This window comes from Alligator mississippiensis, chromosome 1 (assembly GCF_030867095.1).
Source record: "Alligator mississippiensis isolate rAllMis1 chromosome 1, rAllMis1, whole genome shotgun sequence".
NCBI classification, from domain to species: Eukaryota; Metazoa; Chordata; order Crocodylia; family Alligatoridae; genus Alligator; species Alligator mississippiensis.
This window is the reverse complement of record NC_081824.1, coordinates 447,539,124-447,551,126: the sequence shown is the minus strand read 5'-3', so window position 1 is coordinate 447,551,126 and position 12,003 is coordinate 447,539,124. Positions and strand designations below refer to the sequence as shown.

Below are 12,003 nucleotides of genomic sequence, written 5' to 3'. Positions count from 1 at the left end.
GAAGGCTGAGAGGGGATCTAGTGGCAGTCTACAAACTAGTCAAGGGGGACCAGCAGGCACTGGGGGAGTCCCGGTTCCCCCAAGCACTCCCAGGAGTTACAAGAAACAACGGACACAAGCTAGTGGAGGGTAGTTTCAGGGTAGACATTAGGAGGCGCTATTTCACAGTCAGGGCGGCTAGGACCTGGAACCAACTTCCAAGAGAAGTGGTGCTGGCTTCTACCCTGGGGGTCTTTAAAAAAAGGCTGGATGAACATCTGGCCAGGGTTGTTTGACCCCAGTACTCTTTCCTGCCGCAGCAGAGGGTCGGACTAGATGATCTCCTCAGGTCCTTTCCGACCCTACCAACTATGAAACTATGTATATTATCTCAGTCATTTTCCACACAGAATTGCAACCAGGTGACCCTCATTCAGCTTCCAAGTTCATCTAGACATTGGGATAGTTGTTCCATTTCACCAATCAGGTCAGGCATGGAGCAAACAACCAGATCCCTGTTACCAGCAGCCTGTTTTCTCGAAAGTTATTAGAGAACACAACTAAGGAGACTGAGATCAAATATAATGAGGGCTTTGAGTTTTAGCCAAATCTCATCCCAGCCTCTAGTTGGTGCAAATAAGTAATTCAGCTTCTAAATTGGGGGCAACTGCAGGTCTACAAAGTAATTTTTGTGTTTATGCTATAATTTATGTACATGGATAAATGGAAATATTGATTTCTCCCACTTGTAAAATATTTTATTTGGCTTGGACACTGGCAGTAGCATTGGCTGATGACTTTTTTTCCACTGTCGAATTAGTGATGAGAGCTGGAATGTGCATACCTCTGGAAAACTGAATGGTCGCTATTAAAACATGGAACAACGCTGCTTATTTTCTTGGTTGACATCCATAAATGCCCTTTGTTTTTGCTATTGACTCCCTAGTCTTACATTTTTCAAATGTTATGTTTCTATATGTTTTATTTAAGTGTATGCAAACATATAATCCTTTCTTGGGCTATATGTGCCTTTAACATATTACAACATAAATGAATGCAGGTTGATTTGAGGTGCAGCTTTAAGCCAACATGGGAACAGGCTAGAGTTAGAAAATGCAGTCTAGGTAGGGAGCCTGGGAAGTTTCTAAAATTTCTTGCCTCTGCTGAAGGAAAACAAAGAAGGCATGAGAGTCTTTAATGCACAAACCTCATGGGTGTGTTTTACCCCTCCTGCTCATGATATATGGGGAATTCAGCATATGTTAGAAGCAGGTGTCATAGGCTTTAAACAAAATGAAAACTGGAAAATGTAGACGTGTCTATATTTGTTGATTTCATTGGACATCAATAGCAAACAGGGAGAGACTCGATGAAATGCACAGCATTTCTTTAATGCAGATAATAAGAAATCTCCTCCAGATACTGTTATCACTTGACTGTAGAATGTTAGACTGCCTCTGGGGAAATTTTTATACAGGATTCAACTTACAAATTCATTCTGTAGCTAATTTTATGTTCAGGGTCCATAAAACCCATCTCCTTCCTGGCTAATAAAGAGATAAAATGCCCACATGATGCATGTGACCTCTCCCTCAGTGAGTGGGTGAAAATCAGGATGATACACCTATTCCTAGATGGCCTTTGAAGGTGCTTTCCAGCCCTACTTTTCTACGATTATATATGTAAATATACCGTATATTTTAGAGTGACTCTAACTACTGAAGTGTGATTACAGCTCACGTAGACACACCAGTGACAGCTCTAATCTAGCTAGCTCAGGTACCAGTAGCAGTGAAGCTCTGGCACACAAGTTTCAGCCCTGGCTGCTCAAGCCATCTGGTACCACCGTAGCTGAAGTGTGGGTTGCTTTGCTGCTGCTTTACTCCAATACTAGAGCTAATAAAAGTAAGACAAGTGGGGAGACACTGACAAGCTCTGCAATCATCCCACGCATTTTAGCACAGACTCATCCTTCAGCGCCACATCTTTGATAGCTAACTGCTAATAAAAATGCCTCACAGATGTTGGGATCACTCCTTTTCTTTTCCCCCAGCAGCATGACCTGTCCCCAAGTGGGTGCCCTGACACTGTGCTGCAGTACCTGGGGTCTTTGTTCTGACTCTAGACTGCACCCTGCTGTGAAGTGACTTGGTGCCAGGCTGTACCTCTACTGTGAAGTGACCTTCCTTGGCTGGCTCCCCACTAGACACGTGGCAGCTCTGTTGTGAGGGAGCTTTTTTGGGGAGGGAGAATATTTTTTCAGATTCCAGGTCAAATCATAGACAAATCAGTTCTGAATCCTTTCAATTGAGCAAAATTCCATCATTCAGACCCCATACGTGATGCTACAACCGGCAAGCATCCTTCACCCCCGACTTTTCAACCTGGCGCTTCAGATGCTCCCAAATCCACTAGCGGGCATCCTATGTGGATGCACAAGCCAAGGCTTGGGGTTCGGATGCCCCTGAGTCTCACCTGCTCTTAGCCAGTGGCCACAGGAGCAGGCTAGGGAGACATCCCCCGTTTTCATGACATAGGTGTGAGGCCAAGATCCTCCCGCTAGAACAGGGGCGGGCAATTATTTCAGGCGGAGGTCCGCTTACTGTTTTGGCAAGCCATGGAGGGCCGCATGATAGGCAGACAGGGGCAGATAAATATTAATTTTCTAAATGTTTTTAGGGGCCCGGCAGGCTACATAGAATGACTTGGAGGGCCACATCCGGCCTGCATTTTGCCCACCCCTGCACTAGAAGCGGCCACCGGGGAGCTAATTACAAGACTCATCGGGTGTCCTGTCCGCAGGGCATTAGAGGGGGGCGCGCCCTCCACTACACTGTGCCCCTGGGGCTGGGCACCAGCCCTGGATCTAGCCCACTAGACGCCGAGGGAGTCTACCCCTCCACGGCAAGGCTGCGTGTAGCAAGACCTGTCTCTGTGCTGACACGTGGGATGAGGGCCGGCCAGGTACTGCAGCGCCCCTGCCCAGCACCCCCGCGCTCCAGCGCTGGTGGAACCCAGGACGGAGAGGGGCGTGGCTTCCCCGCGGAAGGGCGTGGCCTCGCCGCAGAGGGGCGTGGCTTGCCGCCGAGTGGGGCTGCCACGTGGCGCACGTGTGTGTGTGTGCGCGGCGGGCGCGATGAGTGGCCGTGCGCGGGCGAAAGGCAGAGGACAGGCCGGGCGCGGCGCGGTGCGTGGGGGCCCCTCCGCCTGCACCTGCACCTGCAGCGCTGCCTGCGGGGAAGGGCAGCCCGGGAGCGAGGCCTGCTCGGGGCAGGGACGGGGTGGCCGGATTTTCCAAAGAAAGCAGACTTGTTTGAACTACTGGGCCAGCAGTTTGTTTGTTTTCTCTTTGCCGCTGCTGATTCAGAGGTCACCTTTTGCTACCATTTGACTTGCTCTTCCATGAAACTCTCTCAGTTCTCTAAGTCCAGGACTCACTATATGCCAGTTCAGCAGAGCACTTCAACACTTGCTTAATTGTAAGCCTGTGCCCAAGTCCTATTGAAGAGGGACTTTTGTACATGCTTAAAGTTAAGCAGCATTATTTTTATTCTGTTACTTGTTTTCTGCGCAGCATTGGGTTTGGGACTGTGCTTCACTCGGCCACTCTCAGGGAAATATCAGTTCTTCCATGCCTATAGGTGTCTTGAACTATTGTGACAATGAGCCAGATACAAAATGTTGGGTTTTTTATGTATACAAGCTTGCATTTATGGAGATCTGTTATCTGTATCTTGTAGGATTACTCTAGGAGTGATGATTCCCAAGTTGGTGGGACTTTTGTGTCTGAGGAAGAGGCCTCAACCAGCTCTGCCCATGGTGGCGCAGCAAGACTTTCTCAGAGATGTAAGTGCACAGCTATGTTGCTTTAATTATTAAAATTATATGATTATAAATAATTATATTACAACTATTTCTGCTACTTAGATTTTAAGTCCTCAGGGCAGGAGTTGTCTTTTTTTATTCTTTAGTATTAGTATGGGCCCTAAAAACATTGGGTGCTGGTCTATGACTGGGGCAGTACCACAATACAAATAAATAATAGTGATATTAAAAGAGTATGGTACCTAATTAAATGGCTTTTTCTTCTACCTAAATATACTAAGGTTTAATAAGGCCCAGTAGATGAAGTGGAGGCCATAAAGAACTGTACAGCACATATACCATTTTTGCAAATACCATGATGTCTTTATAAACAGGAATTTATCTTTTGAATTTCTCAAGGAATAAATTAATGAGTAATATCACTATGACAGTAGGCCAGTGGCTCAGGCTCTGCTTATTATGAATTGATTCGGCATATTATACAGTATTTTATGTGCTACTTTCCAAATACAATCTAATTAAATATGCTCATACTTTACAATTTGGATTACCAAAACTGAAAGCCATAAAAGGGTGAAGATGATAAAAGTACCCATGTCCCTGTTTCTGGTTTCTGAGCTCGCTTCTTGAGACCCACAAGGAATGAATAATTGTGTGTTTCACTCTCTGTTTCTGTTCAAGGTGACCTTTCTGCTGGACAGTCCAAGTCTCAGTGTGCAGTGTTGGGGAAAGGGGGAAGGACCCGATATGACTTTCCAGATTTGGGAATAAATACTAGAAAGACTATAGCACATGTCCGAGACTGTAAAACAGGTAGAGTAACTCCTTTTCCTTCACATTAGCTTTGTCTATATACTATGCCTTGGAGCTCTGTACTTCTCAAGAGCAGATTCGTAGATTATGGTCAGTATCAGCAAATCTGAAAATATGGTGGTGCAAAATGCTTAATTTTGAGTTGGGGGAAGGTGCCCAGAAAGCAGTTTCCTGTAGTCAAGAGACTGTTCAGAGAGGCCTAGTATTTAAAACATCCCAATCCTATTGTGTTAAATAGTACAATGTTTTCCAACCTTTTTGCTTCCTTGACATGACAATACTGCATTTTTGCTTAATGTGTTTTGGCTGATGCTCTTGATATTTTTGGATCCAAGGGGTTGTTATACTTAACTGGGGAAAATTATTTATCATAGCTAATACAGACAGAATATGATTTCTCTACTAACGTATGAATTAAAGATGTTTTGTGTTTGTGAAATGAAGTATTAGGTTTTAGAAGCTTTAGCTGCTTGTCTTGTTATCAGATTTAAAGTAGATTTTTAACATTGCTCAGGACCAAGCATCTTGTATCTGTCCATTATATAGTTAAGAGAATTTTGTTTTGTTCCTCTTTCATGGAAAAACATATTCTGTGTTTAAATAATCTTCTACGCTGAAAAAGTGGTCTTGGGCTAGAGCAAAGAACCAGGAGGTAGATCTTTGTTTTGTTACTGACTGGTACAAGCTTTATGTGACTTTGTGGAAATTATGCATATAGCCATTCCATGCCTATGTCCTTCAGTCTGTAAAATGGGGATAATATCTTACTTGCTAGTTTTGTTGTCTGAATTCTTTCATGTTTAAATTCCCGAGATGCTCTGGTTGAATGTGATATAGCAGTGCAGAATATTACTTCTTATTCAAAACTAATATGAACTTCTGTGGGGGGAATTATAGCAAACTATTTTTTATTTGTTCCTAAGCATATCATGATTGTATATTGTTTCATTACATAGCAAACCATCTGCTGAAGTTCAGCAACTGTATTTGCTTATCATATTTTGTCTCAACTGGACAATTTAGGGTAACAAGAAGCATTTTTAAAAAACACTGCTCATTTTAGAGAGAGACTAACCTAACTTAACCCATATAAGCTGGCATCATCCAGGTTTTTCAAAGAAATTTTTAAAGTTACCAGACAGTAACATCTAAAAGGTATCATCTATAATTATTTAACATTACTTACTATATCCCTGCCAATAATATGCTGTCTGAAAAAATAAGGAAAACTAAGTCAACATAAATGTTTTATTGCAGGCTCCAGTGGAATCCCGGTGAAAGTAATTACAAATCTCTACAGCTTATTGCTTCCTAGGGAATGGCAGCTTTACCAGTACCATGTGACTTTTAACCCAGAGTTTGAGTCAAGGCGTCTACGCTCTGCATTGCTCTACAGCCATGCTGAATTTCTTGGAAAAGCTAAAGCTTTTGATGGAGTCATTCTTTTTCTTTCTCAAAAGCTGGAAAACCAGGTAAAGTGAGCTGCTTATGTTCTGTACATTAAAGAAAAGTCATGGTAGTTGTAATTTCTGATCCTTTTTTTCCCTGGGACACTGAAAGAGGGGTAACTACCAGCATCATCAGTAACATTTGCTTCCATTGTTTAAAGCAGTTTAAGTCCTTTGTTTATGACCAAGCCATTTCCTTGGTGAAGTTAGTCTAGTATTGCATAGGCAGTGCTTGTTGCTGAAAGACTTTGGTTTAGGGTTTAGTCATGTTAACATTAATAGTATAGTACCTGTGGGCATCTGATCACATGCTTGCGCTGCAGTGCTGGGCACTTTTAAAAACTCCCGGTGCTGCAGCACATGCAGCTGTAGAAATGGTGAAATGCACGTCAGTGCTGAGAAAGTGGCAACGGTGCGTTTTTGAACTAAAACACATTGGAGGTGTTTTATTTCAAAAGCACGCTGCCGCCATTTTTCTGTGCACTGACATGCATTTCGCTGCTTATACAACTGCACGCGAAGCAGCACAGTGCATATCAGCTTGTGTGCGGACCTGCCAGATCTCTAGTGCATCGCAGGACAAAAAGGTATGTGTATAAGTGCCCCATATTTCCTGGAACTTCAATTTCAATTCTAGTAGAATCAAATCAACTCTTCGTCCTTCCAAGGTAAGTGCACTGACATGCCATTGGTGTGTGGGTCCTTTGGATGGGATCGTTAAAAACAAAGGCATGTCTGCTGTGTGAAGACAACAAAGATGGCAGTTTTTAGTAGGAAAAGAGCTTGTCCCAATCCCTTTGACTGAAACCTTCCTGTCCCCTCCCTTCATGATTGTCGTGCCTGCCTTGTCTTGCCTGCCTTGTTGCCTACATTTCATAAAGCTGCATGTCTAGGCAAATTTTAACAGTCCATGCTTGAAGAAAATTCCTTGCTTTCTGTTCATGTTAGTAGATGTTTTTGGTTACGAGAACTGTCTTTCTAATACTTCTCAAAATTTAAAAATACAGAAGAATTTTTCTCTAAAAAAAGGAAAAGAAAAATTAAAAAAGATGCATACTTGATATGCAGTTCATATTTTTTGAATGTCACGTAATATGTTGAAGCAGCTTCACTTCACCATATTAAGATTGCTAGTGTACACTATCTATAGACTATGTTTAGACTGCAAACTTACCACCGCAATAGTGGCACACTCAAACACACTGTGTAGCTGCATGCATGCACACCACTCAGCCAGAAGCCATAACCATCTGCCACCTTGGGTAGACTTACTAGCACTGAGATGGGCATTTCTTTGTGGCTGTAGGGGACAAGATTAGGAGCAATGGCCTCAAGCTGCAGGAGGGGAAATTTAGGCTTGAGATTTGGGGGAACTTTCTGCCTCTGAGAGTGAGTAGAAAACAGGTTAGACCAGGAATGTTCAACCCAAATTTGGCCCACAGCGCTGCATCATCTGGCCCACGGGGCTCCTAGCAGGTCTAGAAATTTGGCAGCAGGAGAGCAGTGGCACTGGGGAGCCCTGGGCCCTGTGACCTGGATTGGCCCCCAATCCCATTGTATAGACCTGTGTTGGGGTGGTACCAGGCCCCAGGGCCCAATCCTGTCATGTGGTAGGCCAGGAGGGAGGCAGTGCAGTCCCCCAGGACCTAAACCGGGTGCTCAGGAGTAGGAGGGTGCCAGGCACTCGGGGATCAATCCTGGTGAGAGGGGGTGGTGCCAGGCCTCAGGGCTCACTCTTAGCACTGATCCTGGATCAAGGCGCTCAGTCCGGCCCATGAACTGGCACTGCCCCATTCTTCTGGCCCACAAGGCCAAAAGGTTGAGCGCCTCTGGGTTAGACAGACACTTGGCTGGCCTGATTTACTCAGGGATGATCCTGCCTCGAGCAGGAGGCTGGACTAGATGACCTCGTGAGATCCCTTGCAGTCCTACCATGCTGTTATCCTGCATTTGGTGCTCTTGCAAGCAATGAACTTGCAAGCACTTTGTTTTATAGACCTTTTCAGTAATGTATCTGCTATTCCAAGAGTCAGTAGCCTGGAACTTAGACTGTAATAAAACAAAAGGGGAATGAGCAAAAACCGCTTGCAGGCCAACAAGTTCTTTAGTTTTGTTTATGGGGAAAATAAAACCTGTGGGCATTTTTAAGAGTGGTACTATAGCAGCAGTTTTCCAGCGTGGAAATACGTTTGAGGTGGGCAGTGGCCTTTGTGTTTTAAGAAAGGTCTGTTTAGGAATAGTGAAAATTGTGACAAAAATCACAGTGCTCTGGACTTGCTAATTTTAGGGCCTGACTGCTGAGCTGCTCTTACAGTAGCTCTTTTACATCATTCAGGGCAAAATACTCATTTGATATTGTTGTTTTTTCTTCTCACCTTTCCCCCCACCCCCTTAGGTCACAGAATTGTTGACTGAAACAAAAAGGGGCGAGACAGTAAAAATCACCATTACACTAAAAAGCAAGTTACCACCCAGTTCTCCAGTCTGCATTCAGTTTTTCAATATCATCTTCAAGAAGTAAGAGATTTTTTGAATGGGGGTTTTTTTTTTACATTTAGTAATCTTTGATTCTTTCCATTTTTGTTAATGTTTTGAAAATCTTTTGGCTTATGGTACTTTATTATTATTATTATTATCCTGTTATGAAAAACTGATAACCAGAAGCAGTCATACATTTTTTATTTTTATAAATTTCTGTCTCAGTACCGTTTATTTCAGAGCAGCTGCTTCCCTTAGGGCAATTGTGACTTTATTTTCCCCTGTTAACTAGAAAACATAATGTAGAAACTTTATAAATTGTATTTTTACTTTTATTGAAATCATTCTCAGGTCATCTTGGAAAGAGCTTGCATCTCTTTTCATAATTTTAAGTAAGCCATGGGTTAAAATTGTTTCCAAGTTGTGTGTTAAAATTTAGTTGGTAGTTCTGACATTGAGGGCTACATATTTAAGCATACTGAAAAAGTTGTGCGCATGTGTGTTTGTAAATACAAATTAAGTAACCATGGTTTAGTCATGGTTCATCTATAAATATGTGAGTGAAAATGCAAATTTCACCCAACCTAGTGCTTACAAAATATGTTGATACTATTTTGGTATTTAAGGTCTGGTGGAGAAAAAGGCCCATCAATGTAATGTAACATAAAGTACTGTACTTCTCTTACCCATAAACCCAAAATGGACTCAGATGTCCTAGCTCTCTGACAGTTCTTAATTGGCAAGTAGTGACCCATAGTATCTATCTTGTCCATGTCAAAGCAGTCTTCTCTATAGGAAATGCAAACCATTTGCAGTAAAATTTGTATTGGTAGCATAGGCCTGTACAATTTTCTACTTACTGTTTAAGTGCTACCAAAACTTTTAATGCAAGTGCTAAGTGATATTTAAGTGATTCATGAAGTCTTGTGTAGGGCCTCTGCACAGGAGGAAATTTAATTTGATATCCAAGATTTGCCGTTTTTTTTAATTCGTATTAGAGAATAGAATGGCTTCTGAATTGTTTGATTTGATGAGACTAGGAGCAGAACTGGGACCTTCCTGTGTTCAGGCGTTTAATCTTTCCTAACCTAAATATTATAAGGGGGCAGTTGTGCTTCCAAGCAGAATAGAAAAACCTTTTGGATGGATAAATGTTTGAGCTCTGAAAATGGAAGAGGCTATGTAGAACCAATTTATTTTTTAATTACTCACTCATATATTATAAATGAGGCAAATAATATATTGTAAGGTATTTTGATTTATGTCTGTGGCTCCTTTATTGCTAGAATAGAACCTTGGTAGGTTCTTTCAGGTTACTCTTTTCTGATATTTCTTACTTTGAAAAAAAAAATGGTATTGTTCCTGAGATGCCTTTCTTAAATTGTTCAAGGACTTATTTTCTTCTTCAGTTATAACCAGGGATCCTGGTTTTCTCTGATTTAAAAAAAATCCCCAAGTTTTGGATTAGAAAAAGTAACCCAAATCCTACATTTTTCCATGATTAAAATGAAACACCACTATATATAAATCTATATATCTATATCTATATAAATCTCTCTCTCTCTCTCTCTTTCTATATATATATATATATATATATATATATATATATATATAAAAAAATCTCTATAGATCTATAGAGATGTATATAAATCTCTCTCTCTCTCTCTCTCTCTCTCTCTCTCTCTCTCTCTCTCTCTCTATATATATATATATATATATATATATATATATATATCTCTATAGACATCTATATATATAAATATCTCCCTATAGAGATCTATATATAAATCTCTCTCTAATATATATATAAATCTCTATATCTATATATAGAAAGATATATATATATATATCTATAGAGAGAGATGTGTGTATATATATATAGATATATATCTATATATAAACATCTATATATATCTATATATAAACATCTATATATTAGTGGTGTTTCATTTTAATCATAGAAAAATGTGGGTTTTGGGTTACTTTTTCTAATCCGAAAATTAAGGATTTTTTTTTTTATCAGAGGAAACCAGGATCCCTGATTATAACTTGAATTAGAATGTAAGACATGAGAAGCCTTGCATTTTTAGATTATTAAAAGTAATGCCCAATTAGTGGAATAAAGCAAGATAACTGAGGCTGAGTAAGTCTAACCGTTGCACAAGTTCATTAATTGGTTTGACTGTTATTGTTTTGGAATGCTTTATTATTAAGGAGAAACTTGTTTTAATGGAAATAAGGACAGACATTGTACATGCATTTCTGCTGGTTATTAAAGATTTTGTGTGTTGGAATCTAGGACCGTTCTGTCTTTCTTCTCTTCCCAATCAAACCTATTGTAAAATACTGCTCTGCACTGTTTAATGCTTACATTTTCTCACATTTATTGTGTGTGGGAGAGGGTAGGGGAGTGCAAGAGGGAGGGACTGGTATAGTAAAAGTGGAGGGATTCTGGTGTATCTGTTCAATTCAGAAAGCAAGTGATGATAACATCAAGAAAGTATTGCTATTTCAACTTGTTGACTACTCTTAAAGCTACAGTTGCACTTACGGTTTCCAGATGTAGTAGTACTTTCCACTTGAACTTTGAACTTGTGCAGGTTTTTGCTTTTTCTCCCAGACCCTTAGGGTGCGAGCCAAATAGATCATATATGGGAGCTATTTCTTTGTGTGTGTGACTATAATCTGTTTTGTAAGAATAATCAAGATGGATTTGTTTCTTGGACTTCACAGCAGATATACTGTAACTTGATGACATCTCAATAAAAGTAGCTTTATGACACTATGTAAATCTTCATAACACACACAAACCAATTTCTTGTTTCAGCCAAATAAGTATCAGAGTTTGAAATTTAGAGTAGTTTTTGCTTTGGGGTCTTTACATACTAAAGTATTATAACTGATGATGTCTTCTGAACTATTGCTTTCTTTTTCTTTTGATTACTTGTTAGTGAAGTGGAGATTAGCCTTTTTCCTTTTTTATTATTTTTCTTTACCATAAATTGTGGGATTTACTTGGTACATTTTGACTTTTAGTTTCAAATAATCTCTTTGAACCCATGCAGTTATTAGAAGTCAATTTTTGTTTGATGATATACTGTATATGCATAAACCCAAGACCTCTTTGAATTTAAGATGCCCCTCAATTAGATTCTGTACATGGAAAATTTAGGAATTTGTTAAATTTTCCACGTATAGAATCTAATCATTAGAGGGTCATCTTGAATTTGTCACCCTGCCCCCAGTGTTGCAGCAGGGCAGGCAGTGGTAGGAGGCAGGTAGTAGGGGAGTCTGACCCTGCCCCTCCCCAGTGCCTGCATACCCTGGTGTGTACCCCCCCTGCACAGCATCTGCCTCCCTGCCACTTGCCATCCCTTCCTCTGCCCCACCATGCCTGTGCCCCTGGTGCCTGATTTCCTGGGTGGTGCCTGCCCCCTGCAACCTCTGTCGTCCCCCCTGC

General features: G+C 41.0%; 1 protein-coding gene across 3 annotated transcripts in view; it reads left to right on the top strand.

Annotated features, from left to right (window-relative positions):
• Window positions 1-3,059: 3,059 nt before the first annotated feature.
• The window catches only part of PIWIL4 (piwi like RNA-mediated gene silencing 4), a 55,927-nt gene continuing 46,983 nt past the window's right edge, over window positions 3,060-12,003 (top strand). For 2 of the 3 annotated variants that reach the window (XM_019483635.2, XM_019483636.2), the window contains exons 1-5: window positions 3,060-3,166; window positions 3,720-3,825; window positions 4,486-4,617; window positions 5,875-6,089; window positions 8,461-8,582. In XM_019483635.2, the coding sequence (XP_019339180.1) occupies window positions 3,116-3,166; window positions 3,720-3,825; window positions 4,486-4,617; window positions 5,875-6,089; window positions 8,461-8,582 (626 nt within the window). In that variant the 5' untranslated portion in view covers window positions 3,060-3,115. Of the gene's footprint in view, window positions 3,167-3,231; window positions 3,510-3,719; window positions 3,826-4,485; window positions 4,618-5,874; window positions 6,090-8,460; window positions 8,583-12,003 lie in introns of those variants that run through there. The other variant, XM_019483637.2, reaches the window with a different exon arrangement.